Source organism: Caretta caretta, chromosome 12 (assembly GCF_965140235.1).
Source record: "Caretta caretta isolate rCarCar2 chromosome 12, rCarCar1.hap1, whole genome shotgun sequence".
NCBI classification, from domain to species: domain Eukaryota; kingdom Metazoa; phylum Chordata; order Testudines; family Cheloniidae; genus Caretta; species Caretta caretta.
The window spans coordinates 35,610,351-35,638,285 of record NC_134217.1 but is presented as its reverse complement, the minus strand read 5'-3'; the positions used below and the strand labels follow the sequence as shown (position 1 = coordinate 35,638,285).

Below are 27,935 nucleotides of genomic sequence, written 5' to 3'. Positions count from 1 at the left end.
ACGGCTCTCTGCCGCCTCGGCGGAGGGGGGAGCACGTCATTCGCTGCCGCTCGGGACGGCAGTGAGGCGGCCGCTGCGGGGAGAGACCGGGGAGCGACCCGGAGCGGTCCCGCGCAGCCGCGGCCAGGTGAGGGGCGGAGAATCGGGGACGAGGGGGCCTGTGAATAGTAACGAGGGGGCGTGGCCATGAATATTAATTACGGCGGGGCGGTATTAGGAGTTGGGCGCCCTCCTGACTGCTCCGCACGCTCACGAGTGTTGGGGAGCCCGGTGTTCGTTACTGCGGGTCAGGGGATAAGCTGCGTATCGCGCCGCGGGCGGAGGGCGCGGCCATGAGCGGGGCACGGCTCGTATTGTTCATCCGCTGGCCTGTGCATATTAAAGAGTCCGCGTGTGTATACCCTGGGCTAATTATTACTATGACTGAGCATTGGCTCATTAATATTCATGCCGGGGGGGCCCTAGGTACTAGCCCCTGGCTGCGTGGGTGGCCCCTGCCTCAGCAATACCCTGAATAGCTAATGAGGAGGGGAGAGCTCAGTGGTCTGAGCATTGGCCTGCTCACCCCAGGGTTGTGAGTTCAATCCTTGAGGGGGCCATTTGGGATCTGGGGGAAAAAATTGGGGACTCGTCCTGCTTTGAGCAGGGGGTTGGAGCAGATTGAGTCCCTTCCAGCCTTGAGATTCTGTGAATGAGGGGTGGTTCATGTTCCTGTTGCTAAGGCACAGGGATTATTGGCCTGGGGCTCGGAGGTGCTGCTTTAGGCCTGCAAAACATCACTGCCATTTTTTTTTTTATAACAGTGATGCATATTTTTAAGCATTTTTTAATTTTTATCGATTGCAGATTTTCACAGTTGCGAGATGGGAAGGAGGGACGGGGGGCAGAGACTGTAACTCGTTAATGACAGCAGGTATTGACAGTCACAAAGTCAAAGCTTTCGAAGCATTAAAACACACATTGTCAATGTCAGAATACATGAAATAAATATCCTTACATTGAACTCTAATAAGTTCCCAAGCAGCGTTTTGCTGGCTTTGCCCATCTGTTAATTTTGATCATCATCCACAGAAATATTTATTGGCCGTTTGTGGGTGCCCGGTGAAATCAACTTTTACTGATAACACTGATTCTTAAAAAGAAAAGGAGTACTTGTGGCACCTTAGAGACTAACCAATTTATTTGAGCATGAGCTTTCGTGAGCTACAGCTCACTTCATCAGCTCACGAAAGCTCATGCTCAAATAAATTGGTTAGTCTCTAAGGTGCCACAAGTACTCCTTTTCTTTTTGCAAATACAGACTAACACGGCTGTTCCTCTGAACTCTGATTCTTCCAAGCCTACTCTTGTCCATTGGAAGTTGCTGGCTGGGCAGTGGCGGGTGCTGCCTTCGGTTGGGGTCGTGCAGCCTGCAGCCAGGGTAGGCCTCAGTGTAAGGCCTTTCAGGAAGCCCCCACCCAGCAGCTGCTGGGACAGGATGGTAAATCTGTTTGAAACGCTTGAGTGTTTCCGTAGGGCCGAATCTCAGCCCTTGCTCAGAATTTGAGTGACCAGGCTGTGCACAGGGAGATCTACAGGGCATGGGGGCGGTGGGCAAGGAATCCTCCTCCAGGCTCAGTAGCGCAGGCAGGCATGGCTAGTGGATCTGCTTAGTTAAGGAGCCTTGTCCCAACAGCTGCTAGCCTGGGGTTTGTTGGATTTTCTGAAAAGCCTTGAGTTTGCATGGTTGCAGGCTGAACCGCCCAAGCACACAGGGAAGCAGCCCATCTCCAATCCATCCCACTCCTGTCCACTCAGCATCTTCTTATGGTCATGAGTCACTTTACTCCTCCCACATAAACCCTTGCACTGTGGAGTACAGGGAGCCCACCCAGAACACAGTTCTGCAGCATATGGGGAATGCAACCCCCCGTGTGTGGTCCTACCTCTCTTTTGCTCTCCATAAAGTAGAACTTCATCAGTTCTGCTGCAGCCCTGGAAGGAGTGAGGCCAGGATTTATTTTCTAGTTTGTGATATTCTATACCTTGGGGGAGTGTCCTAGAACCCCCATAGTCCTCATTTTTATATAATCATGATCTTACCTTCCTTTATATCCTTTATATGTATCAGGGGAAAGGTTATGATCCACTGAAAGCCATTTCTCTATCCATATATGTAGAGTGATCAGATGTCCTGTTTTTAAAGGGACAGTCCCGTTTTTTGGGACTTTTTATTATATAGGTGCCTATTACCCCCCATCCCCTGTCCTGTTTTTTCACAGGTGCTATCTGGTAACTCTACATATATGTACATCATTAATGTATATGAAGTATATGTGTTGTATGGTTGTCACTAAAACATGCTGTAAGTTGGGGAATCAGACAGATATTAGCTCCCCAGAGGCAACAGCAAGAAAAGTAACCAACACCGGGGCGGGGTGTCAAACAACCCATCAACAACCATTGTCCAGCAAGAGAGCTGCAATGCAGTGACTCATCTGCGTGAGGCCACACCAGGGGAATTGCTCAACCTTGCCTGAAGACTCAGCAATGCCCACCCAGACATGCCTGGACTTGTGTTTTCCAAGCATATGGACTGAGGGTATAAAACCGAATTCAGGGGGCCCATGCTTGCCTTTCTCCTTCCCCCATCTATGCTGCAAGCAACAAAGACACTCTGAAGACTCCAACTGAGGGGGCTGGCTCAGATTTCAAGGGTGAAATCTCTGTACTATGAACTGCAATATTCCAGTGGAGTGGGAAAACATCTGCTTAACATCTGCTTAATCTAGATGTTGCCCAGTCTACTAGGGTTGAGAGTTTAGACTGAGTGCTTATATTTTATTTCTTTTGGTAACTAACTCTGACTTTTTGCCTATCACTTAATTTCACTTAAAATCTCTTTTTTGTAGTCAATAAATTTGTTTTACTGTTTATCTTTACCAGTGAGTTTGTATGAAGTGTGTGGCAAATCTGCTCAGGTTTTGCAAAGGCTGAGGTATATCCACTTTCCATTGATGAAGTGGTGAACCGATTAATAAATCTGCATTGTTCATCTTGAGCAGTGCAAGACAGTATATTCCTGAGGTACAGTGTTGGGAGCTGGGGAGATTTGTCTCTGGTGCCGTTCTCTGTGTGATTCATGAGTGGCTCTGGGAGCATTCATGCAATCTAGCTGGGCGTTGGGTCTCCAAATGCGGCTGTGCTGAGTGATAACAGCACCTGGAGGGGGTTGGTGCTGGTCACTAGCAAGGCATTATGAGAGACAGCCCAGGCTGGAGAGAGATAAGGGGGCACAGTGGTCCCACAATCCCAGGCTGCACCCCGGGGATCCCGTCACAGCACATTTTCAACTTTGCCTAAAATACCTAGCTAACACCACCTCACAATGAATTCAGCAGCACGAGAAATTAGGCCCGGGAAATCATCTCAAGTTGAATTTCCTTCCTTTACTATCTCCCTATGGCTTGTCTGCTAGAAGTTGTTGATATTTAACTTTGTGTGTTTGTATGGAAAAGTAACTTGGGGAGGGGGAATGTACAGGTAAAGCTTTGATAGTTTGTTGATTCCACTGCTTTGTAGACAGATGACTTCTTAGACTGCAGAGTTCTCCAGTAAGAAGGGTGAAAAGGGTTGTGGTGACAGCCGAGAGGGTGGGTTTTGGTTCTACAGAAGCCAAGGAGGGTTTGCAAACTTTGAAAAAACATGTTTAAATCATCATGGGTGAAATAGGTTTGTTGGCAGCTACTAGACTTGTTCATCACTAATACCTTTTTCAAAACTAAATGGAAGTTAGCAAATCTTTTCCTAAAATATGCAGAGCCCAATTGAGTGTCCTCGCTAAACTATGCTCAACACAGAAACAGAATGGAGGTACAGGAAAGGTGGCTTTAAGCTGCCTTTTCACCTCTCCAGACCATGATTATTGTAGCCATGCTGGTCCCAGGATATTAGAGAGACAATGTGGGTAAGGTAAATATATTGTAGTGGACTAAGAGAAGATATTACCTCACCTATTTTGTTTCTCTTTATACTGTGAGGCATCTCACTCACAGCCTAGTTAGGACAGCCTCATAACTGTGCCCCCTAGTGGCTGTGGCCCATTAGTGGCTCTTGAGGCAACTGAGGGTAGCTGGAGCAAAGCAGCACTTAGATTAACCTCCTACTTCCAATATGTTGCTTATGATGGCAGTTGTGAAGGAAGATGGCAAAGATCTGGTTATGTTGGCTATATGTTAGCCAAGGAAACCTCTATGTAAGGATCTTTCCCAGTGGGCAGATCCAGTACCTTTTATGACTCTTTTACACCTCCGGAGCAGCATCAAGAGCGTGTAGGGGAATGGAGAATTCGGCCTGCAGTATATAGCCCAAGAGGAGTAGATTTTTAGGTCTTTTACATCAAAGAAGTCCTGTTTCTGTCACTCTTGATACCTTCTCTTAGACTGTCTTAAGAGACCTGCACTCTGTAGTAATGTCATTATTCATCGTTTTCATACGCTGGTCATGAATTTGTATTTCCATTAGGAGACCTCGTTTGATAAAAAGAACTGCTGTTTTGCTGTTGGTTTAAAAACATGTTTATACCACCAGTAGAGGATGTGGCTGTGCACTTTAACATAAATCAGTGAGTAGTACTGGGATGTGTTAAGTGTATGCACTTCTGTGTGGTGACTGATCCTTGTATATATTTTATTTTGTCTTAAAGGTTAAATGAAATGCTTAAAAATGAATAAAACACATCTTTAATGAAATTCAGACTAGGCTTTCAGTTTGGTGACGCTGATGTAAATCTGGAGGCTCTGAAATGGGTAGATTCACTCCAAGTGTACTCTTGTATAACTGAAATCAGAATCTGGTCTAGGAGATGTAGACTAACATTTGATCTGTTATTATTTTTTTTAAAAAATCATTCTTTTTGTCATTTCAGGTTGATGTGATTAGATGACTGAGTCATCTGTTTAATGTTTCAGAGTCTGCCATCTTGATATTTTTATGTACACACCATTAGCTTTAATGGGCATGTAGGATGAAAATGAATCCCTTAATAGGTGTCATAGCCCTGGTAAAGCTCCTCCTATTGGAAACACAACCTGGCTGCTGTATTTGGACCCACATGCTGGGCCTGTGTGATTTTGAGCTCCCCCTGGTCACTGGGTAGGCTCTAGCCACCATCTGTGGCATCTCTGACACACTTCCTGGTCACAAACTCTCTGCCTCAGTTTCCTGGTCACTCTTGAGCATTCTTTGGGATTTTGGCCAGTGTCCTTTCAGGGTTCCAACTCCCCTTTTTCTTGGACCACACTTCTGGTGAAGCCTCAGATGGTGCTTTGGCAACTTAGAAGGTCCCCTCTTTTTCCAAAAGTATGTCCTGTCCCTTTTGTTCCTCCCTTTTAAAGTTCTCCGCCTTTGAGTTTTTAAAAGGCTATTCTCCTTTTGAAGATTTTCTCTTCCTCTCGAGCTCTGGAGAGAACTGGTTTCATGTGGGTTGGAGCTGTCCCTTTGTGCTGCCAGGGCTAGGCCTGTTCATTTGCTGAGAATCCTTAATAACTGTCTTGTTCAAAATTAGACACTAAGGCACCATTCCCTTAATCCTTTGCAGAGGAAGTGTCTGCTAGTCAAGATATTGTCAAGGAGGTTACCTACCTAAATAGTATGGGAACTTATGTTAACATTGGAGAGTCTAGTCTATACAGTACAGGGGTGTTGTTTAACATAATAGTCCTGTGGGTTGGGTATCATCTCTCATGAGTTACCAGCACCATACGAACCAGGTTATTGAGCCCTTATCTCTGAGTGCATTGTCACATTATTTTCCTTGGCTGCTGTTTGAATTAATTATGAAGTCAGTCTATAGAAAAAAATTATCTTCAGTGTTCTTCAGTGAGACCCTACTTATGACCGATGGTTTTTTTCCTGTCATGTATTATTAGCAGAGCTGGCTTCAGCCCGTAAACCCATCAGAAAGAAATAGCATAATCCATCAAAACGATTCCATAACCAACTTCTTCACTTGCATTTCCTGATGTGTTCCAACTGACAGTTTTACATTAACTCTGTTGACGCTAATTTAATCATTAAATCATACTGGTTTTTCCATTTGATAAGCCCCAAATGATGTTTGTATTGGTAGAAAGGGTGGGTTCAGTGTGCAACTTACACTACATATATTTTTTTAAAATCATATTTAATGTTCACATTTTTCTTCTTCAAGTGTGTTCAGTCTTTGCTTTCACAGCGTCCTAGCAGCGATATATTATGACTAATTTGACTATTCCCCCCATCCCCTTCACAAAACTTGCACATATATGTGAGGAGTTTTTTCTATTCAGTGTTGAGGTATTCCCCCCCCCCCCCAAATTACTTGTTTTTCCCATGCTTTTATCCTTCTTTTTTCCTTTCTTCTTCCTCATAGGATTCCATCACTTTTTTGAAAAGATGGGAAATGTGGAAAGCAGTTGCTATGAGAATCACCTTTCAAGGTTTCTTCCTGAGGAAAAGACAGATATTGATGAAGTATTTGATACCTTATCCGGGTCGGATGGATCGGGAGAACTAAAGACTGGAAAAGCTACCAGAAAAGCTGTGACCCTGGCAATGTTAAAGGCAAGAAAACCTATCCTGCTTAATATGTCTGTAATGTAATTTATTGAATATTTTTCTAGAGAAGAAATAGAGATTCATGGGTAGTTAATTTTAGGTGTTATTTCATTTTAACTGCATATTAAATATTTATTTTTGAGGAGGATAGACTTTTTTTTTTCTTACAGTTCAAGATTATTAATAACTGAGGTTTATTTGTACTCAGTATCACTTCAGTTGCATCCAACTAAATAAACAACAGGTCTGATTCTGATGTATCTTAGCCCGAATATGAATATGTTTTGCAGAAGCCAACCAATGGAGAGAATATTTCTCTTACCCAGAATTTATGCGTATGTTGTAATTTACAGAATTTCTTGGCAAGTTGTAACATAATTAGATTTATGTTTGGTTATGTCATTCTTGACCGCACTCACAGCCACTAATCTTCACCCTTGTACTGAAGTGAGAACATTTAATTTTGCATGATTAAGCCATGGCTGTCTGTTTTAGCACATTAACATATATTACACTCTGTGATTAACTTTGCATTAATTTTCTAATCAAGTAAAAGGAGGAAAAATATTTTTGTAGCATTGATAACTTTAGTGTGACAGCAGTCAAATGTCTAAACTGAAGTAATATTAAAAGTGTGTTTTAATATACACTACAGAATAGGGTCAGTTAAATAAGAGCTCAGTGAAAAGGGGCATGTGGTTTAGTGATAGGGTACTGAACTGGGATCCAAGAGACCTACTTTATCTTCCCAGCTCTGCCATTAACTTGCTCTGTGAACTTGGGCAAGTAACATCCCCTCTCTATGCCTCTGTTTTCCCAGCTACTCTTTTGACTATATTATCAGTATAGTCCTTGTCCACTGGTGGCAACATATAGGGAATGTGTAGCTACATGCAGCAGTGAAAGGCACTGCCGGGGGAAGGCAGATGGGGCAGTCTCCAGCAGCAGGAAGCTCCTGGAGCCTTTCCCCACTGCCTCTCCTCTGCCAGAGCATCTTCCCATGGCCAGAGTCTTTCCCTGCTATGGGGAATGGCTCTGGCAGAGGGGAACCAGAGGGACACTACACTGCTAACAGTAGCAGTGTACATGTGGCATGCACTGCTTGGGGCCTGAAGAGAGCCGTGTAGAGTATCTACCCTCAGGTTCTGGCATGCTTCTATTCTACTCGCCTAAGCTGTGCCTCACCATGGACCCTGCTCTTTAAACTCATGCCAGCTGAGTATGCAGTGTCTGTTCTCTACACGCTACTGTAAGTGTAAATCTACCCTTAGATTGTAAGGGCCAGCTTTTTAAAAGTATTTAACACCTAAAAATGTAGATAGATGCCCAGTGTGATTTTTCAAAAGCACCTAGCTTTCTTTAAAAATCTGTGCCAAAGCTGTTTGGGACAACAACTGTTATTCACTTTTCATTTTTACACTGCCTAGCTCAATAAGATTTTAGATGTTACCGTAGTACAAATAGTAATAATGAATGGAGATGGTGAGGGGTACAATAGACATTGCTATTTTGTGTCTTCTCAAGAGATCCATGGCCCATGTAATTAGTTCTCTTCATACTATTCTAGAAAAGGATTCCAAATTCAAATATAGGTGTAAATTTATTTTAAATGTTTATTAGGCATCCGTTTGGAAAAAAATTCAAATCTAATAAATGTCATATCTACCAGTGTGACAAAACAATGCAATAGTAATGGTGGTGACGGGAGCTGGGAAGCAAATAATTTTGCTCTGTGAAGGTGCGACAGCCTTCAGGTAAGATGTTTAGCTAAGCCCTGGTCTCCACTTAAAATTTACATCAACCGAGATACATCACCCAAGGATGGAAAAAATTTACACTCCTGAGTAGAGTAATTAAGCCCCTCAACTCCTGGTGTAGACACAGCTAGGTCAATGGAAAAATTCTTCTGTCGAGCTAGTTGTTACTGCTCGGGGAAGTGGATTATCTACATCAGTGTTTCCCAAACTTGGGACACTGCTTGTTCAGGGAAAGCCCCTGGCGGGCCAGGCCGGTTTGTTTACCTGCTGCATCCGCAGGTTAGGCCGATTGCGGCTCCCACTGACCGTGGTTTGCCGCTGCAGGCCAATGGGGGCTGCGGGAAGCTACGCGGGCCAAGGGACGTACCGGCCGCCAGGGGCTTTCCCTGAACAAGCGACGTCCCAAGTTTGGGAAACACTGACCTACATCAATGGAATAGCCCCTTCCATCCATGTGTACACTACACCCTATAGTGGCATACTGCAGCCCTGCAGCTGTGCACTCTAGCAGCCATCGTGTAAACATGGCATAAGTTCCTGCTACTTGTCTCACTTTAAGATCCTATGGCACTTTTAGAAAACTTCTTTATGTACCCGTACCCTAGGTGTCAGTCCCTCTCTCAATATACTATGCTATAATATCTAAGGGCAGGGCCAACCTAGAAGCTCTACACTGGGGCACCAGTGCCGCTGTAGCACGTCTGGTGAAGATGCTCTGTGCTGACAGGGAAGCGTTCTCCCGTTGGCATAGTGCCAGTGTGGATAGCGCTTGGGTTGCTGTAACTTGTGTCACTCGGTGTTTGTGTCTTTTTTTCACACCCCTGAGCGCCGTAAGTTAGATGGACTTAAGCGGTAGTGTAAACCTGCCCTAAGACTGTGGGTTCCAGTTCTGATCTGGCTGAAATCAGTGGGAGTTTTAACATTGACGTCAGTGGGAGTGGGATTGAGCCCTTCGTACTGGCTTTGCTGTACATATAGCGTGTGGTCCAGCTTTCACTGATGTCCGCAGGAGTGTAGCCATTTATTTCACTGGGATTACTAGAAAGGGCACTGCACTGAAGGGACCTGATTCTGATCTCTGACTGCTTTTACACCAGTGTAAATGAGAGATGAATTAGGCTCAACGTATTGAACATATTATGTGAAGTGCTTTACAAACTCTCCCTTAGGTATTATGCCGGGGTGGGCAAACTTTTTGGCCTGAGGGCTGCATCTGGGTATGGAAATTATATGGCTGGCCATGAACGCTCACGAAATTAACAATTCAGAGATATTCAAATAAACGTTATTTAATAAAGATACATTTTAGTGGAAATAAACGTAAAACCTTACTTACTATTATAAATATACCATCATAACAATGTATTACAATAATTAAACCAAACTTAACCCCTTTCCACGCCCTCTTTGATTAATGTGAACAGTGCAGCTGGTCACCCTTTTTTACAATGGCATCAAAGTCCAGTTGCATTCTTGTTGTGGAAATCCGCAATACTGAGCTGAGATGCTGGTCAGTTAACTGGGATCTGTAGCGAGATTTGTTGTAATTCAGCAGGGAAAATATTTGTTCACACACATAGGTGGAACTGAACAAAACAAGGATTTTCTGTGTCACCTTGCGGATATTTGGGAACTTTGTTTCACTCAAGGAGGCATAAAACTCTTCCAGTTTTTCTGAATTGTACTTTTCCTTCAAGGTGGAATCGCACTGGAGATCAATGAGCTCCAATTGTAATTCTTGTGGGGCTTTCTTGTAGTGAAGTGACAGTGGGCATGACACCAGCTCCAGTGTCTTCTTTGTCTTCTCAAAGTCAGAGAATTGATGTGAAAATTCTCCATGCAAGTCACTCAAAATTTTGCTGTAATTTTCTCTCTGCTCTGGTGACATTTCCAAGTATTTCACTGTTGGAAAGTGAGCGAACACTTTGTCCTTAATTTGTTTTGAAAACAAGACTAACTTGGCTTTGAAAGCTGTCACACTAGAATACAATTTCTGTACAAACACATTATTTCCTTCCAGGTTTCCATTAAGTTCATTTAAATGTGCCAAGATATCCACACCAAAAGTGAGGTCACACACCCAGTTTGAATTCTTTAATTCAGGGAAATCATTTTCTTTCCCGTGCATCTCCAGAGAAGTAAGAATTTTATCTCTGAGCTCCCACACTTGCTGCAATACCTTTCCTAGGCTGAGCCAGCCCACATTTGTATGATAAAATAAGTCCTGGTGTTCGGCATCAGTGTCTTCAAGAAGGGAAGTGAATTGCCAATAATTAAGTCCCCTTGCTCTTATGTAGTTCACTATTTTCACTACTGTGCGAACAACATGATCAATGTCCAGGACATTTTTGCAGACGGCCTCCTGATGTATAATACAATGCAGAAAAATCACCTCTTTATCAAGGTAGTCTTCTTTTACTTTGTCCTGAATTCTTTTTAAAAGTCCTACGTTTTTCCCAGTTAAAGTTGGTGATCCATCTGTGGTTACATTTTCCAGTTTTCCAGGGCAGCTTCAGATGTTCAAGGCACCCAGGCACCCTCTCGTATAAATCCGATCCCTTAGTTGTGCCTTTCATTGATTCCATTGATAAAAATTCCTCCGTGATTTCAAATTTCTCATCAATTCCTCTGACAAAGTACTGACAAATTCCTCAGTAACTGTGCCGTGTCCTTAATGTGAGTGCTGTCATCGAGAGCTAATGAAAACAAACGTAAAGTCCTGTGATTTCTTGTTCAATTTGGAAGCCAAATGTTCATCAATCACTTCTACACGGCGAATAATGACAAACTAATGTTCTCAGATTTGTTTTGGTAGTCCGGGCACAGCATGCCAGAAACGTCAACCATGCATTCTTTCAAAAACTTCCCTTCAGCAAAAGGCTTGTTTTGTTTAGCGATTTTAAATGCCAGAACATAACTTGCCTTTGTAGTGGCTTCCTGAACTGCAGCTTGTCGCAAATAAATATTTTGCTGAGCTTTTAAGTTCATGAGGAGTTTCTCAGCTTTTCTTGCCCTTTCCTCAGTTGTTAAATTGCTGGCATAATTAGGATGTTTCATTGAAAAATGGCGATTCAAATTGTGCTCCTTGAACACCACGATGCTCTCCTGACAAATCAGGCATACAGCCTTCGAGTTCACGTTTGTGAGAAAATATTTTGCATTCCATTCTTTGTTGAAAACCCGACATTCACTGTCCACTTTTCTTTTTTTTGTAGCACTCATTTTTGAAAGGGAAAAGAAAATCCTAACTGCTGCCCTTATTTCAGACTGCTGTTTTACAAGGTGGCATGCACTGTGAAAAAAACTGGGCCCTCTCTCTAGCCTGGATTTGTCGGGTGTCAATGCCTCTGACAATTTTCAGCCATGGCACTCTGTCCCAGAACCCATGTGGACAAGAAGAGGCAGGCGTAAACTCACCTGTAACTTTATGCCCCAGCCTCCTCCCAAAAATGTTCTTACTGTTATACTTTGAGTTCTGTTTGTGCTGTTGTGTTCGTTAAAAGTTTGTATATAGTAAGGGATGTTGCCGCAGTGTGGCGAGAGGACTCATGAGGTGTGGCGCACGGAGGGCTCCATAGGGCGGTACCAGGGACTCCTAGGGGCCCTGTTGGCAGTGTCACACCAAGGCAGCTGTGCCACATGTGGAGGCCCCCAAGCTAGGACGGGAGCATCTGCGGCCCCTTGACGGTTTCCCTCCACTCGAGGCTCTCGAGGGTGGGGCCAAAGGAAACCGGGAGGGGATTTGGCATGCTGCTGTGTAGGGGTGGTGAAGTCAGGCCTGTGCAATGTGGCGTTTTGCGTGCCAGAAGAATCTTCCCAGAAGATGGTGCTCAAAATGAACTGCTAATCACTGAGGTGGGGGCTGGGAGCTCTGGGCAGAGCATGGCAAGCCCCTGGTCTCGCTCCCCCAGCCGGAGCGCGGCAAGCCCCCGACCCCGCTCCCCTGGCCGGAGCTTGAGGGCCAGATAAAAAATGTCCCACAGGCAGCAAGTGGCCCGCGGGCTGTAGTTTGCCCACCCCTGTGTTATGCTATGTAATCACATTCTGTTCCAGTGTATGTATATATTTTGTATACTTTATTTTAAAATCCTTTAGTTATTTTATATACTATGAAAGCTTCTCAAGTCAAGAGCCGGAGATCTCCTTTAATATTGTATGTCTATGATATATTGTATTAAGCTGGATAGAAATTAGACAGTAATCCAAATCTTACTCTCATGATAAGTCCCTTTGATTTCTGTTGTCCAGCATCAGTGGGACTCTTTACATGAGTAAGGTGAACTAGATTTGGCCCACTGATTGAATTGGCTATTGCTGTGCAGAGTAAAAATCCTTCTACAGGTAAAAAGAAAAGGGGTACTTGTGGCACCTTAGAGACTAACCAATTTATTTGAGCATAAGCTTTCGTGAGCTACAGCTCACTTCATCGGATGCATTCAGTGGAAAATACAGTGGGGAGATTTATATACATAGAGAACATGAAACAATGGGTGTTACCATACATACTGTAACCAGAGTGATCACTTAAGGTGAGCTATTACCAGCAGGAGAGGTAACACCCATTGTTTCATGTTCTCTATGTATATAAATCTTCCCACTGTATATTCCACTGAATGCATCCGATGAAGTGAGCTGTAGCTCACGAAAGCTTATGCTCAAATAAATTGGTTAGTCTCTAAGGTGCCACAAGTACTCCTTTTCTTTTTGCGAATACAGACTAACACGGCTGCTACTCTGAAACTTCTACAGGTAGTTACTATACATGCATTGTAGTTACTTTTCAGAGTTAATTATCTTGTCTGCATTTGGTTTCTAAGAGGCAAAATGAAGGGGGTGGGAATTTCACTTACCTATTTCTTTAAATGCATTTGTGAGCTATATTTCCAAAAAGAAGCATCTTAAACTGGCATAATACATTCAGAACTTTGTTCTGACTAACTGAGCTACAGATCTTTGAAACAGTGTTTTCTTATAGAAATCCTTCACTTGCATATTTTTAACTTTTTACAAGTTCAAGTTTAAGATAGGTACTATAAAATTACCCTGGCCTTTACATAAGAACGACCATAATGGGTCAGACCAATGGTCCGTCCAGGTCAGCATCCTGTCTCTGAGAGTGGCCTGTGCCAGATGCTTCAGAGGGAATGAACAGAACAGGGCATTTTTGAGGGATCCATCCCCTGTCTTCCAGTCCTAGCTTCTGTCAGTTGGAGGTTTAGGGACTCCCAGAGCATGGGGTTGTATCCCTTACCCTCTTGGCTAAATAGCAATTGATGGACCTATCCTACATGAACTTATCTAATTCTTTTTTTTACCACAGTTATACTCTTGGCCTTCACAACATCCCCTGGCAACAAGTTCCACGGGTTGACTGTGTGTTGTGTGAAGAAGTATTTCTGTTTGTTTGTTTTGAACCTATGGCTTATTAAGTTCTAAGTAACTAAAGGTCTTACAAAATTCTACTGGAAACCTTGGGGATACTATAAAGTAGTTGATGAAGATGGGGACTGCCTCTTTGAGAAGTGATCCTCTGTGAAGGTTTCACCCTAATAAAGGGATCGGCAACCTTTGGCCCACGGCCCGCCAGGGTAAGCCCCCTGGCGGGCTGGGCAGGTTTGTTTACCTGCCGCGTTCTCAGGTTCGGCCAGTCGCAGCTCCCACTGGCTGTGGTTCACTGTCCCAGGCCAATGGGGGCTGTGGGAAGTGGGGGCCAGCAAATCCCTTGGCCCACGCCGCTTCCCTCAAACCGGCCCTGTGCCAAAGGTTGCCAATCCCTGCTCTAATACATATTAGATAGTGGGATATTCAGTTCCTAACCAGTAAACCTAGGCACAGATCAGCTGGACTGTTTTAGCGGCGTATAGAAGTCTTGTTTTTCCTAGTTAAAAATCTGTCCTTAACTCTTCTTTCTCTGACAGGCCCGTGTCCAGGAAGCATTACCGGAGCAAATGACCTTTAGGCTATACAGTGGAATGAAAAGTGTTGACCTGACTGGGAAGTCATCGGGGTCAAGTGAACAGATTGTTAAGGAGCAGTTCATAATTTTTATGTCAGCCCTTTTAAAAGGCAACGTAGAGGAGAAGAGTAGCATAATAATGAGAATGATATCTAGTACCGAAGGGCCTGTGAAGGGAAAACAAATCCAAGAGGTAAAGGAAAAGATCATTTGTGTGTATTTTTGTTTTTGTTTTCTTAAATGTTTTGGGGAGGTAGTGGTTAGAGTACCGGGCTGGGATTCAGGACTCCTGGGTTCTTTTCCTAGCTTAGCCACTCGCTCACTCTGACCTTGGGCAAATCATTTTAGGGCCAGATTGCGTATGGCAGTAGTGCAGGTGTCCAGTGGGGATGGAAGTACATAGGCTTTTTCCTCTCTGTTCCCTGTGAACGTGTCTCAAGAGTCTGCGGCTGCACTGGGAGGAGCATATAGACTGCCCCCTCAAGGCACACTCAGGGTTCATACACCCAAAGGGGCTGTAGAATAGCCCAAAGGGAGAACAAGCTGCACAAACAAAAGGGATGATGCAGCCCAAGCACCCCAAGTTCCTCTGGGGGCAGTGTAGCTCCACTTCACCCCCAATATGGGCTAGATTGTAAATTACACTCTCTGACCTTCTGTTTCTTCTCAGTTAACCCATGTGTAAAAGTTACCATGGAAGGATGTTTGAGAATTAAGATTTATACTTGAGGTCGTTGCGTGAAAGGCGCTTAACAAATGTGAACTATGATTATTTATCTGAGCATAAGCTTTCGTGAGCTACATGCTCAAATAAATTCGTTAGTCTCTAAGGTGCCACAAGTCCTCCTTTTGTTTTTGCGGATACAGACTAACACGGCTGCTACTCTGAAACCTATGATTATTTATGACATTTCACTATAGCAGACAGGTGTTATTCATAATATTTACGTATGGCAATGACGTCCATTTCACCCAGGTCACTGCGATAAGCACTGATTAATGCCCTTGTGGGGTGCTTTGCGGTGTTCTTGGCAGTTTTCTTTTAAATATGGAATTAAGGTTGTAATGGCAATGTTATGCCCTTTAAGTTCACAGAGGATGTGATCACCTCTGTAGTTCATGTACTGAGCTACAGGAATCTGCTGAAGGGCTGGAATCTGGGGAAGACACAAGATCCTACCAGTGGAGTAAAGGTTCTGGCTTCTCAGCTGTTATCAGAACTGAAACTTGAAGGTAAGGAAAATACTGAAAAAATTTATGTCAGAATGGTGTAAGTATTGCAGAATCAGCTGTTCTTGCAAGATATTTGCGCTCTCTGACCTGGAGTTAGAAATTCAGATCAAGAACCAAAACGAGAGGGTTGAATTCAGATCTGGGGATTTTAATTACCCACCTACCCTTCCTGATGGAATTTGGGAACAGTTTGGATTTGAATTCCCTATTCAATCTAATTTGTAGTCATGCAGATTTATAGCTACGTGTTTTATCTCATTAGGCCTCGTCACCATTGTAGAATTACTTGGCTTAGAGTTGATTGGTGTTTTGGTGCATTTATATCCCTTTATGGCAGTCTTTGCTTATGTTTGATGAACGAGACTATGCTTTGCTATGCCATGGTATTAGATCTTTCATCTTGTAGAAGCCATCTGATACGTTGTAACTGAGACATCATATTTCTCAACCATCTTTCCAATACAGCTAGAGGATGTCCCAAGTTACCAAGAACTGTGCCCCTTTCCAACGCATATGTTTACTTAATCTTGCGGACAGTATTGGCTCCTTCCATTTGCCATTCATTATTTGTTCAAATAATGAACAAATGTGAATAAGTGTTTCCACCATAAAAAATTAGAAGGCAAGTAATTATATACTTAGGGGAAGATATAGACTTGGATGCTATAGGCAGCTTTGCAGATCCCTTGTGAGAAATGTACAAGTTATCTTGTGTTAATGTGTTTATTGTGTAGATAGGAAGAAACTTGCGGGACCTCCTCTCATGGATGCCATGTGTGATCAAAGTACCATTGCGAACTGGGTGTTCCAAGTGCCACTGATCTCTACTTTCCTCAGTGTTATCATCAGGCAGGGGCTCCTTGTCCTGCATTCACTCCCAGATCAGGCTAACAACATAGTCAATTTGATTCCAAAGTGCAAGGGCATCAAAGGAAGTGGATTTGTTAGTCTTCTTGACATCCCATCCATCATATACATCAACTCCCATCTGCCCTCGGAGCTACAGCACAAGTGGAGGCTTTTGTTTTCTTCTCGGGTTCACGGAGAAAGTTTTTCACAGCTCTGTGGGCAAATCATAAACAAGGGTCCCTGTATATTGATCTTAAAGGACTTGGATGGATATATCTTTGGTGGGTTTGCATCAGAATCATGGGAAGTTAAACCACAATTTCAAGGTAAGAATTTATTTATTTTTCTGCAAAAATCTCATGGCTTAGAGTAGTAGCATGGGATATGTTAATGAAGACTTTATCAAGGAGCGAAGGGGAAGGAACTCTTGCAAGACAGTTGAATCTGTCCTCTTCCAAATTTTAACATGTGGCTATCTTTTGACTTAATTTCAAAAGCTTATCTGTCTCAGTGGAAGAATAATTTGTTGACCCTGTAGTTCTTCTCCACTCTTTATTTTCTGTTTTCTCACATACAGATACATTCAGTTACTCTGAAACCTCACATACAGAGTTGCCCATAATATTGGTAAGACAGCATCCAGTAGATGCCCCTTACAAAACATAGTTTAATCAAACCATTCTCTCTTTTATTTATTGTTTCCCTTAGAAAATGTCTCTTCACCTGCTAGGTTGATGCTCTAACAAGACCAGAATGTAGCCACAGTGGTCATTGATGTGTGGTTCATCGGTATCTGTTGCATTGCATGTTGTTTAGCAGGAATACCTTTCTATATCCACTTCCTGAACTCAGTAATTTTACTGGAGTAACACATATCATGCTTCTCTAAAATGAGGGAATGCTTGCTTTCTTACTTCAAAATGAAATTATAATTCTGTATATTGGTAAAAACCTGGCTAGTTCCTCTGCCCTATTGCAAACTCAGATCCAGTACTGATGGTTGCTGTATAGTTTGTATCTGTTATACATTGACAATTTTTAAATCCGCAGGACTTACTGACCACAAAATAAATACCCTAGAACAAATTCTCTTTTCAGTTCTACCCACTGACTTTACTGGAGCTCCATTGGTGTAAACAAGAGACGAATGTGGCCCACCAAACTTCATTATTTAATAGATCAAAATAAACGTCCACTAGATGGCAGTCTTAAGTTTGTTTCGCTGTTGCTCTACATAGTAAAAGATATACCAATCCCCCCCCCAAATTCTGCTCTGTATCACTGGAATAGTGTGACCAGACAGCAACTGTGAAAAATTGGGACATGGGGTGGGGGTAATAGGAGCCTATATAAGAAAAAGACCCAAAAATCAGGACTGTCCCTAAAAAATCGGGACATCTGGTTACCCTACACTGGAATGACTCCAGATTTACATTGCTGAAACTCAGCAGAATTTGTCTCTGTATGTTTACATCTAACAGATGGATATTTCTGTATATGGATGGATGGATATTTATGTTCCTGTTTAAAATACAGCAACAAGGGATTTCCCTTGGAGCTAAAAGCTAGCCATGCTAGCTGAACCCTTTATTTTCCCTTTACAAAACTTGGGCAGAGGGGACTTTAGCTTTTGAAGTAGTAACGGAAGAAAAAATATATACAAGGTAACATATAAATATGATTTTTGTGTTTCTCTCATTCCAGCAGGTTAATTTACAAAATATATTGCCATGCCAGTTGCTAATCATGTGGGTTAATCAGTGCCTTTGGGTTGGCTGAAATTTGAGAGGAGAGGATTTGAAGAATTTTAAATGGCCAAGTTGTTTTCTTTTCAAATGCAGCTTGCCTTATGCATTATCACAGTTATTTTCTGGTGAGAATTCATGCACCAGATCTTTAGCACTTGCCCTTAGAGAACAGTTATGGCAGACAGGTTACCGAAACCAGTGACATCATGTTGCAGGGGACACTTTTTAACTTGTAGCTATTGATTCAAGCACATATCTTGCCCTGATAAATTAGACAGGAAAAATGAGGTTTGATTAAAATCCTTGTGAAATTTTGCAGAGATAATTGATTTGTGAGTATAGAAACTCTGTGTGCATTGACTTAATAGGTAACTTACTCTGTTGAACATTCTCATTTATTAATACAACTCCCTAAGTTATATATTTACTCATTTTACTCCATATCACTCATTTTTAAAACCTTGTTGGTTTTAATTAACCTTTTAGTCTGGATCCCTTGCCAACTGTTCAGTAGGGCATTATCCAAGATATTGTTTCACATTTTTAGTTCTGAGTTTCTTAAACTCAGGGGAAATGCTAGCTGAGGTTTTGATTCAGCAAAGTACTTAAGCACATACTTTGGCAAATCAGGGCCTACATTTTCACAAATTAGGCCCCAGTTCAGCAATGTCTTGTACTGTGTGTAAATACAGCTGTGCAAAATAAAGATAATATGCTGCATGCTGATTAGATGGCATTTTACACCTAGCTTGTACAGGTGTAAATAACAACAGCGGTGCAAGGCGGTGAAGCATCAGTCCCTTAGGCCTTCTCTACATACAAAACTTGAATCAAGCTTAACTAAAAGTGTTTTTTACGTCGATCAAGCTGAATTGATACCTTCCAGTTGTAGATAGAACCAAGAATGTCCACACATAGGGGTTTGCACTGCTCTAACTAAACGGATTTAAAAACTACGTAGGTGAACCTGTGCATGTTTTGTGGGTAGCCCAGTCCTTACATTGTAATCAAACATACCCATGATCCCCAGATTCTGCCCTCATTTACAGCCATGCAATCCCATTGATGTCTGTGGTGCTGCACAGTTATAGCACAGAACAGACGTTGGCTGTGCGTCTTGACTAAACATCTGTACTGATGCTGCCGACATATCAGTACTCGTTCTGAACTGTTTTGCTGCTGCTTTTTGGGATCTTGCTTTCCCGTCCTACTCATAAGTAAGTCACACTTTGTCCATTGTTTTGTCTCTGACACTTTACACTGCTGCAATTTATAGGTGACAACAGATGCTTTTTGTTTTCCATTTCTCCCTCTCTCATGGTGCACACATACACTGGATACAATGACCACTACATGTATTTGAATCATGGACAGCAAACTATCCCAAATGGACTCGTAAGTACTAAGAAATGACAGTTTGGAAATCAGGTTCGTGGCTGGTCTTTGAAAGTGTCTTCTGTATTTGTTTCTGCCTTTTTAAGCTGACATATTTCATGTGCTGTGTTTCTTAAAGGAAGTTTTCACCTTTTCACCTTGTGTATTAGCTCAGCACTTTTACTATGAGGATTTCTCACCTTAATACATTTTCATTCGGAGTAAAGATGCCAGGTTATCTGATTATTTACAGCTGATGTTCATATTTAAACAGTAAACTGTTTAGGGTAAAATCCATTTCATGCATTTCTAACCCAAGTAACTGGGTTTCGGGCAGGTGAAGTTTCTGGGGAGTTAAGGAGTAGAATCCATCCTCAGATTGGGAACAGCATTCAAAGTTGGCATGCAGCCCTCCGGATGCTGCCACTCTAGCCTGTTGGCTCGAAGAGTTGGCTGCACGTGTCCACACCATTTACATGGTGTTAGATTCCCTAGACCTGCATAACTGAAGATCCAGATGACCCATCCTTAGTCTCTTCTCACTGGTTTATGCCTGGCTGGCATAAAGAAACCCTCATCAGAAACAGTGCACAAGGGTTGTAGAGTCTGTCTCTATGTGACTACCCTCCGGAAGTTCTCTGTTCAGTCCCACACAGGGTCTTACAGGTAGAGAGGACTTTGCACCAGTCCTCAGCACCATGGTGAATTTCAGTTATTTTAAACAAGCAGGCAAATGTTTTAAGACAGAATGTGTCAGCATTGCCTCAATAGTGACTTTGGTAATCACTGCGTCCCAGTGAAATCTTGCTTTAAAGAAAGCCACATCAAATTATACTTGTTGCTTTAAATGGGAAAGACTTGGCTAAAATGTGTATCGCCTTGTTAAAACGGGCATGTTGTCAAACGAACAGTAGCTGTTAGACTACATAGCGGGTTACATTTCCAAAGCAAGGTACAGCTGATGTGTCTGCAGAATTGTCATGCTCCTGTAGGACCTGCAAGGTGGGTATTGTACAGATAGCTTGCACACACAAAGATACAATTTAGATATGTAAACACAAGCTTATTTGAGATGCCCCATTTTACCAGCTTTGGAAATTTAGCCATAAATACTGAAACTAGCAACTTACAATCTACCCCTGAGCCTGGGCCTAGTTTCTGGTTTAATAAGTATTTAATGTGATGGTTTATTTCACAGGGCATGGGAGGACAGCATGATTACTTTGGGCTCTGGATAGACAGTAACTATGGCAAGGGACACAGCAAAGCGAAACCTAGATGTACTACCTACAACAGTCCTCAGCTGTCAGCTAATGAAAATTTTACGCTAGATGCCATGGAGGTGTGGGCAGTGGGAGATCTCCCAGAAAGCGCAGTGGTAAGTGAATACAGTGTTTCAAAAGGTGGCAGAATTAACCTACATGTGTAGAAACATACAAGGGAGAATATATATAACATATTTCTTCAATGTTTTAAATATGTTGACTTTTTGTCCGGATTGTGAGAAATCACACTTTATGTATTTCTTTGGCCCCTATTGCTATGGCAGCTAAACACTTTCAGAAATTTAAAGCACAAAGTACATATGCCAGCTGGAATGAGAAGCATAAATGAAACAAACCACGACTACTGCAACTGTCTCTATGAAACATTGGCTATGTTACTGTAATCCTTTTAAATGACTCCACGATGCTATATATTTGAGGCATGTAAATACCAAAGAGGAGTGGGATTATTTTGGGTGTTAAGACAGCCATAATTTAGTCAGGGATGCAGGAAATCTTTGTGGGACTTGGTTTCAATAAGAACAAGTGAGGAAGATGTGCATAAATAGACTATGAAAGTTTCTCTGCTCCTGAGACCAGGTTGGGGACTCTGTCTTTGTACAGTAAATCTTCCTCAGTTGTGCCTGTTACGATGTCTATTTTACGCAGCTGATATTTTCTTTTCACATTATGTAAACATGCCCAGAGGCTATACACTGCACACACATCTGTAAATAGAAACAGAACTAGTCTTTAGGAAGACTGTCAAATTGTATTTGAATCACTTAGAAGTTCACATCTGCACTTGAAATATTGGGTCAGATTAACCAGTATACGCCGACTGGTTTGTGACCCAAAGCAACCATAAACAGTAAACTGGCCTGCTAAGCCAACTTTACAGCTGTCTTGTGTCACTGAAGTGGTGCAAAGTAGTTGGTATGTCCTAGTGAATCTTTTCTTTTTACATGCACCTGGGAAACCATCATAGCAATCTTTAAAACTAAACAAGTAGCTTATGGATAGTCAGGCTTCATTTACTTGTGACCTGACCTTGCTGACATTTGTGATGACATTTTAAATTGCCTTTTTGATTTTCTTTAAGATAAAGGGTAAGAAGAGCATCCTGGATACAGACCCCGAGGCTCAGGCCTTGTTAGAAATGACTGGAAAAAGTCGTCAGAGCGATGGTTTGCGAGAGCAGATTGAAGAGGATGATGACAACTAAGATGACCCATTTAACGTGGCTTGTTCTGCCTGATCCCATCAAGTGCGGATATTCCTTGGACAGGATATTTTCTCATCTGTTTCCACTTGTATAATTAGCTGAAACAAAAATGCAGTGTAAAGAGTACTAGCGTAATAGTTAGAGCCGGGAAGATGTTATGACTGCAGGTGGTTTCTTTTGGAAGAGTGGGAATTTAGATAGCTGGCTAAGTCCTGGTTGTAGCTGGAAATACATTTGATGGCATTTGCAATAGGCTCATTTTCTTCTCTGCATGCAGATATTAAGCACAAATATTATTGCTGCTTAGTCACCAGTGTATTAACTTTGACTGTATATAGAATTTCAAAGATGTCAAGCTTTTGATACCTCAGCTGAAAATAATTCCTTGCATGCAATGGAATCAGCTTCATTATTTAAATGTCTGTGCAGCGTACAAGTTGTTAACATTTTAAAATGGTATCTGTAGAACAGTCCAGTTCAGTCTTTATAAAGACTGTGCTTGATTTGCGTCGTTGCTGTAAAAGCTGCTTCAAATTCGGATCTATTTTTAAGCTCAGCTTTTCCATAAATATATGGATTGTACACAGAAACATAGAAGTCTGTATATACTGCATCCAGTTCTGCCCTGACTTATGCTAGACTTCATTTGAGTGAAGTTTCACTGAATTAATAAGCCAGCACAGAATTTGGCCCATTGTAAAATAGTCTTAGAGTCATTCAGGGATTCAACCACAAAGACTCCTATCAGTGGGCCCAGTCCTGTGTTTCTTACTCAGGCATAACTCTCATTGATGTCAATGGAAATTGTCTTGGAAAATGCCTTCAGAGGTAGACTGGAGTGTGTGATTATGACATAAGGAGTCATACATCTAAAAACCTATACAAATGCCTTAAAAATGTTAGAGTTAATGTCTATAACTTTTGAAACTATTTTCTTATTACAGATTTTGTTGCAATGAAATCAATGATCACTCATTTTTTAAAAAATAGGTTGACCTCTGATACACTGCTTTTTTTTTTTGCTCCTTCTCTGTTATTTACAACACTTGCCTGTGCTGGTGAGTAGCTACCATCAGTCGCATTCAGGGCTTTTTTCTAACATAATCCATTCATAGCTATCCATATTTCATTACCTTGAGTATTGCTAACTCTCTAGCTGTGTAATTTACTTGCCAAAAAAAACCCACTTCTACTGAGAACTAGAATTTTCACCCCAGCAAGTGACATGGGGAATTGAAAATCAGTATTTATCTCTTTATCAATATGTATAACTGAAGTATCTTTCTCCCAGTAAAGCAGAAGATCACATCAAAGCATCTTTGTATTAGACTGGATTCATTGTCATATAAAGGATCTAGATTTTCACTGTTGACACTGCATGGTGCATAAAATATACTTTAACACTGTATATGATCATTTACTACTTTGATCAGGTTCCAATGAACTCTAATGAAAGTATTTTCTGGTGTACCCTTAGCTATCTGGTACTTCTTTATTGAGTGCCAAAGTAGGACATTCAAATTAGCTTGTATTTGTGCCTTCACTTTATAATGTGAGAAGTAGGTAGTATTCATGATTATTATATATAAATTATTGTTGAAAGGGGAACATGGACAAATCCCTCCTGCTGCAGACCCTGGTAATCATCTATGCATTTTATACCCTACCCATAATAATGGTTAACGTATACGTGGTACCTATTAATCAGCATAGGTTGGCCTAAGTTAATATTCTTATGTGTTTATCTAAATGATCAAGTTAGGTTCCAGAGTCTTTAATGTGCCCAAAATTCTGTGTTGAGTAATTATACTGAACTTTTTACACGATTTTTTTCCCTCTGAATGTTTTTATAATAATTTTAAATGATATGTTGCCGAACTGCTGTAGAAAATAAATTAATAAATGTATTTAGTTCTTTCTGTAACAGGTTTTTTTTTTTTTTTTACATCCTGCCACCTGAAATTTCCCCAACAATTTCAATTAGCTATTATTCGCTGCGTGTACTAGGTGATCGTGTAGTGTGACTGAGCACTGTTAAAATAGCTTCTGGGTTCCACCCCAGAGATTGCTGCATTTCTGGAATCTTCTAGAAGAAAAGTTTATTAAGTTATCTACAGGATTTTTTTTTTTAATCAGTTTTTAAGCCAAAAGAGCCAGTTCATATTTTATGGTAAGCAGGAACAAGTGGAGCCTGTTGTCACCAAAGAATAGCAATTGTGGTTGGTTGGTTGTATTTAATTTTGTTAAGTGAATTGCCAAAAACTGCTCTTCATCAAAAACGTAATATCTAAGAGCTGACTTGTCTTTGTTTGAACCAGTCTGAGTCAGAGCCAAAAACAGCTACACTGGGTTGGTTTTGTCAAGGAAATTCATGTTGGGCAACATCCTGTTGTAAATCAGCACAGCATTTGACTGCTTTGAAGTCCTGTGATTTGTGACCTTTGAGGAGCTGGACTTTTTATCTTTAAAATCAGATCATATAAGGTGAAGGTAGTTGGTGGGGGAGAGAGAAATCTAACAGTGTGGTGCTCTTAGTGAGTGGTCTGAAGGAGAATCTATTTACAGACTTGCCCAGCAAGATGATGCTGAAACAAGGCATTTCCTGGTAAGGGAATAAGGAACTTTGGATGTTGTAATTGCTGACGGAGTGCTTACTGTAGAGCAAAAGTTCTATTTTGCCACAATAACCTTGCCCAGCCCAGCCCTCTCCACCCTGTTTAAACAAAGAGAACAAAAACTCCCTTTATTGTATTTTTTTAAGAACTGCTAAAATATAAACTCCTACATCAGGGAGTGTAACTTTAACGAAGAGGGCAAACTTATGGATGTTCCAAGAAGTATTTCAGTAATACCTTTTGGATGGAAATGAAACTCGAAGTTCTGTAATTACATAGAATCTTATTGGTAGAAGGGACCACAAGGCCCCTCTAGTCTAACCCCCTGCCAAGATGTAGGATTTATTGTATCTAAACCATCCAAGACAGATGGCTATCCAGCCTCCTTTTGTAAACCAACAGTGAAGGAGAGTCTACAGCCTCCCTAGCGTTTGTCCATTTAGGAAGGTTTTTTTTAGTCTGTCCATTGTCCTAGCGTTCTTGCAGTTAGGAAGGTTTTTTTTAGATTTTACTAAATCTGTTAAGCTGTAGACCTGGGGTGCAGAAATTGAACATGCCAGTGTACAAAACAAGCAGTCCATTTGCAAGTGAATATTTAGTGAGTATTTTGTCCCCCTGGTCTTTCTGTCAAGCCCAAGGCTGTTTCCCATGCACCACTGCATTCCAGTGCCAGGATGTAGAAAGGAATGAGCTAGCAATGAAAACATCCCCTCTTTGGTTTTCATTGTTGTTCCATGTTTTAACAATGACTCGCTCCCACCAAAAAATTGTGCACCTTATCTAATGGCCAGCAGTGTGCTGTATCACCACCTCTGTCCTAGGCTATGGTAAAGGTCTTTGAATGATGAAGCACAGTAACTCCTAGGTCAGTATGACTGTCTTTCCAGTGTGCTCTATCACTGTATTTGGCATTGCAACACCTAACTGATTTAGGAACCTAAATCTCGTTTTCAAAAGGGATAGAAACATTTAGGAGCCTAAACCCCATCAATTGTCAATGGGATTTAGTCTCCTAAGTGCTTAAATCCCTGTTAAAAATGAGATCTAGGCTCCTAAATCAGTTAGACATTGCAATGTTGAGCACAGCAATGCTGAACTACCTTTACAAATCTGGCCCACAATCTGTAAACCCAAGAAGCTTTTGATCTAAAAATTCCTGGAGGGGTGTGAAAGAAGACATGAAGAGCAGTGCTGAGTCATAGGTGGGGCTGCTGAGTATCTTGCTTTATTACACTCCCATAAGGGTGAAGTCAGCTGAAAGGCATGGATTCTGCAGCCTGATGGGGAGGACAACCTAAAAACAAGCCCCCTTTAAGTCCCTAAGCATGTACAGCTCTTTAAGAATGAACAGAAGTAGTCTCAAGCTAGGCACTTGCTTAAAACCTTTGCTGAATAAATGTCAGTTGGTCTGGGCTCCAAAGCCACAGCATTCACCAAGAGAAATGGGATAAGGTGTCCTGGTAGTGAAGGCAAAAGAATGGAAAGACATTTTTTTTAAAGTGGAGGTTACTGCCTAAGTAATAGCAAGATTCTCCCTCAGACAATCGCTAGTTAACATTTTAAATCCAGATTTGATTAACAAAAATCCTTGTGATTTAAATAACCAAACATCAGCCGTGTGCAGTAGATTGTTCTGTAGAGATGCATCGCCACGTTGCGCAGAGTGATAGATCCAGCTCAAACAGACTGGTCAACGAATTACGAAAAAAAAATATAAATCTGTGCAACAGAGGTAGTGTTTACACCCTAGGGCAGACCACTTGAAATAGCCTGGGTGAAGAAAGTGGCAGGAATATTATCTGATATGGGGAGGGCTGTCAACCTAGATTCACTTTAATACTTTCCATAAGGATTTGCACAGTCACAGAAGGACGCATTTGAATTACAAAATGGTAGTTTAATTCAAAAAGAACATTCTTTAGAGACGTCTGCATCCGTTATACTTCATGAAGAGTCTTCGCTTTCTTTGATCTGCAACAATGCTTTTCACACACTTTGATGAGCTCTGACACAATAAAAACTGAAGACGACAGGCCAGTGAGAAACAACAGATCTGCCCAGGAGTGAGGGAAGAAAGGGGAACACAGTGGGTCAGCTTCATGTTTGTGCTGGGCAAGAATATTCAGATAAGGCCCTGTCTACATTAGAGACATTTGTACTGATGTAATGACATTGTTCTACAGCTGAACCTCGATGTTATGAGCGCTGATCTTATAAACGACCAGTTATATGACCCATCTTTTGGCTGCCAAATGTGACTTCAATCCTTCAGTTAATGGTCAAGCGGCTGTACAGTTTGAAAAGGCCGAGACATTTGGCAGCAAAGAAGTTCTCTCAAACAAAGAGAAATCAGGCATACTGTATCCATTCATTACTAGTCGTTATGTACACTATCACTGACTGATTAAAAATTAACTGAGGTACTAGCCCTGCTCTAATTCGGGCAAGTTCCGTTTTATGAACTTTTGGATTTTACGAACTCCTCACTCCCCAGTTAGTTCATAAAATAGGAGTTCTGCTCTAGTAACAGTAGCACGACCATTTCTGCACCAGTGTAAAGGAGGTTTTATATTGCTAGGACTTAGTCTGGTAGTCAAACACACCCACGTAAACCTTGCTTGACACAGGTGCATTAGGGGTTTGCATTGGTGTCATTCAAGATATTCCACCAACACAAATTTCTCTAATGGAGACCGAGGTTAGTCTACAAAGCTGTGTGAAGAACCTGACGTGTCTAAATATGAGAACATGTGAATACAACCACGCAGCTATTTTGTCTGGAATGTGAGGGGCGTTGGATAATGGCACGAACGAAAACATTTATAACCTATGCAACCAGACATAAGATCAAATCAAACTGATTGCCTGGAGGGAAGAATTTTCCTCCTCCGCAGCAATGTGCGACATAATACAACTGGCCGGCTACACTGTTTCCCCACCTTCTTCTGAGTCATCATGGAACGATGAGAGCTGCACAAGATGACACAGAGGTCTAATCTGATCTGGCAAATCTCATATTCCTCTTAAATAGCTTAAAACCACAAGATGATTGCTATTTCCCTACTAACTTACCTAATGCGCCTAAATTCTCTGTGAGGAAGATCTTCTGTAACGGCGGGATGTAAATGACAGCCATCTGCCCCAACAGTGACCCCAGCACAGAATATAAGAACATGCGGTTTCGGCAAAAGCCTATCTCAAAGATCAACTTTGTCTAGGGGGGAAAAAAATAATGATGAAATGTCAAATCTTTCAGCCTCTCGTCTGTATGTGAATCTTTGTTGTAAATTGGTTAATCATTACTGTTGTTATAAAACCTAAATTGGTTAATAGGATA

At 41.8% G+C, this 27,935-nt stretch overlaps 2 protein-coding genes across 5 annotated transcripts in view; one reads left to right on the top strand and one right to left on the bottom strand.

The window, feature by feature from the left end:
- On the top strand, window positions 1-23,907 carry MEAK7 (MTOR associated protein MEAK7). 3 transcript variants are annotated; one of them, XM_048816560.2, is made up of 9 exons: window positions 30-127; window positions 847-913; window positions 6,392-6,582; window positions 14,252-14,482; window positions 15,378-15,522; window positions 16,257-16,697; window positions 19,396-19,514; window positions 20,692-20,871; window positions 21,861-23,907. In XM_048816560.2, the coding sequence occupies exons 2-9, from the start codon at window positions 904-906 to the stop codon at window positions 21,981-21,983; spliced, it is 1,440 nt and encodes a 479-aa protein (XP_048672517.1). In that variant the 5' UTR covers window positions 30-127; window positions 847-903; the 3' UTR covers window positions 21,984-23,907. The 3 variants fall into 3 exon arrangements, with proteins under 3 accessions (XP_048672518.1, XP_048672517.1, XP_048672520.1); XM_048816561.2 differs by lacking the exon at window positions 847-913 and having other exon boundaries at window positions 1-127; XM_048816563.2 differs by lacking the exons at window positions 30-127; window positions 847-913 and adding an exon at window positions 299-371.
- A 2,567-nt stretch (window positions 23,908-26,474) lies between these two features.
- Window positions 26,475-27,935, bottom strand: part of ATP2C2 (ATPase secretory pathway Ca2+ transporting 2) — a 45,713-nt gene continuing 44,252 nt past the window's right edge. For both annotated transcript variants that reach the window (XM_048816559.2, XM_075118446.1), the window contains exons 26-27: window positions 27,671-27,812; window positions 26,475-26,651 (exon numbers count right to left, since the gene is read on the bottom strand). In XM_048816559.2, the coding sequence (XP_048672516.1) occupies window positions 26,536-26,651; window positions 27,671-27,812 (258 nt within the window). In that variant the 3' untranslated portion in view covers window positions 26,475-26,535. The remainder of the gene's footprint in view (window positions 26,652-27,670; window positions 27,813-27,935) is intronic.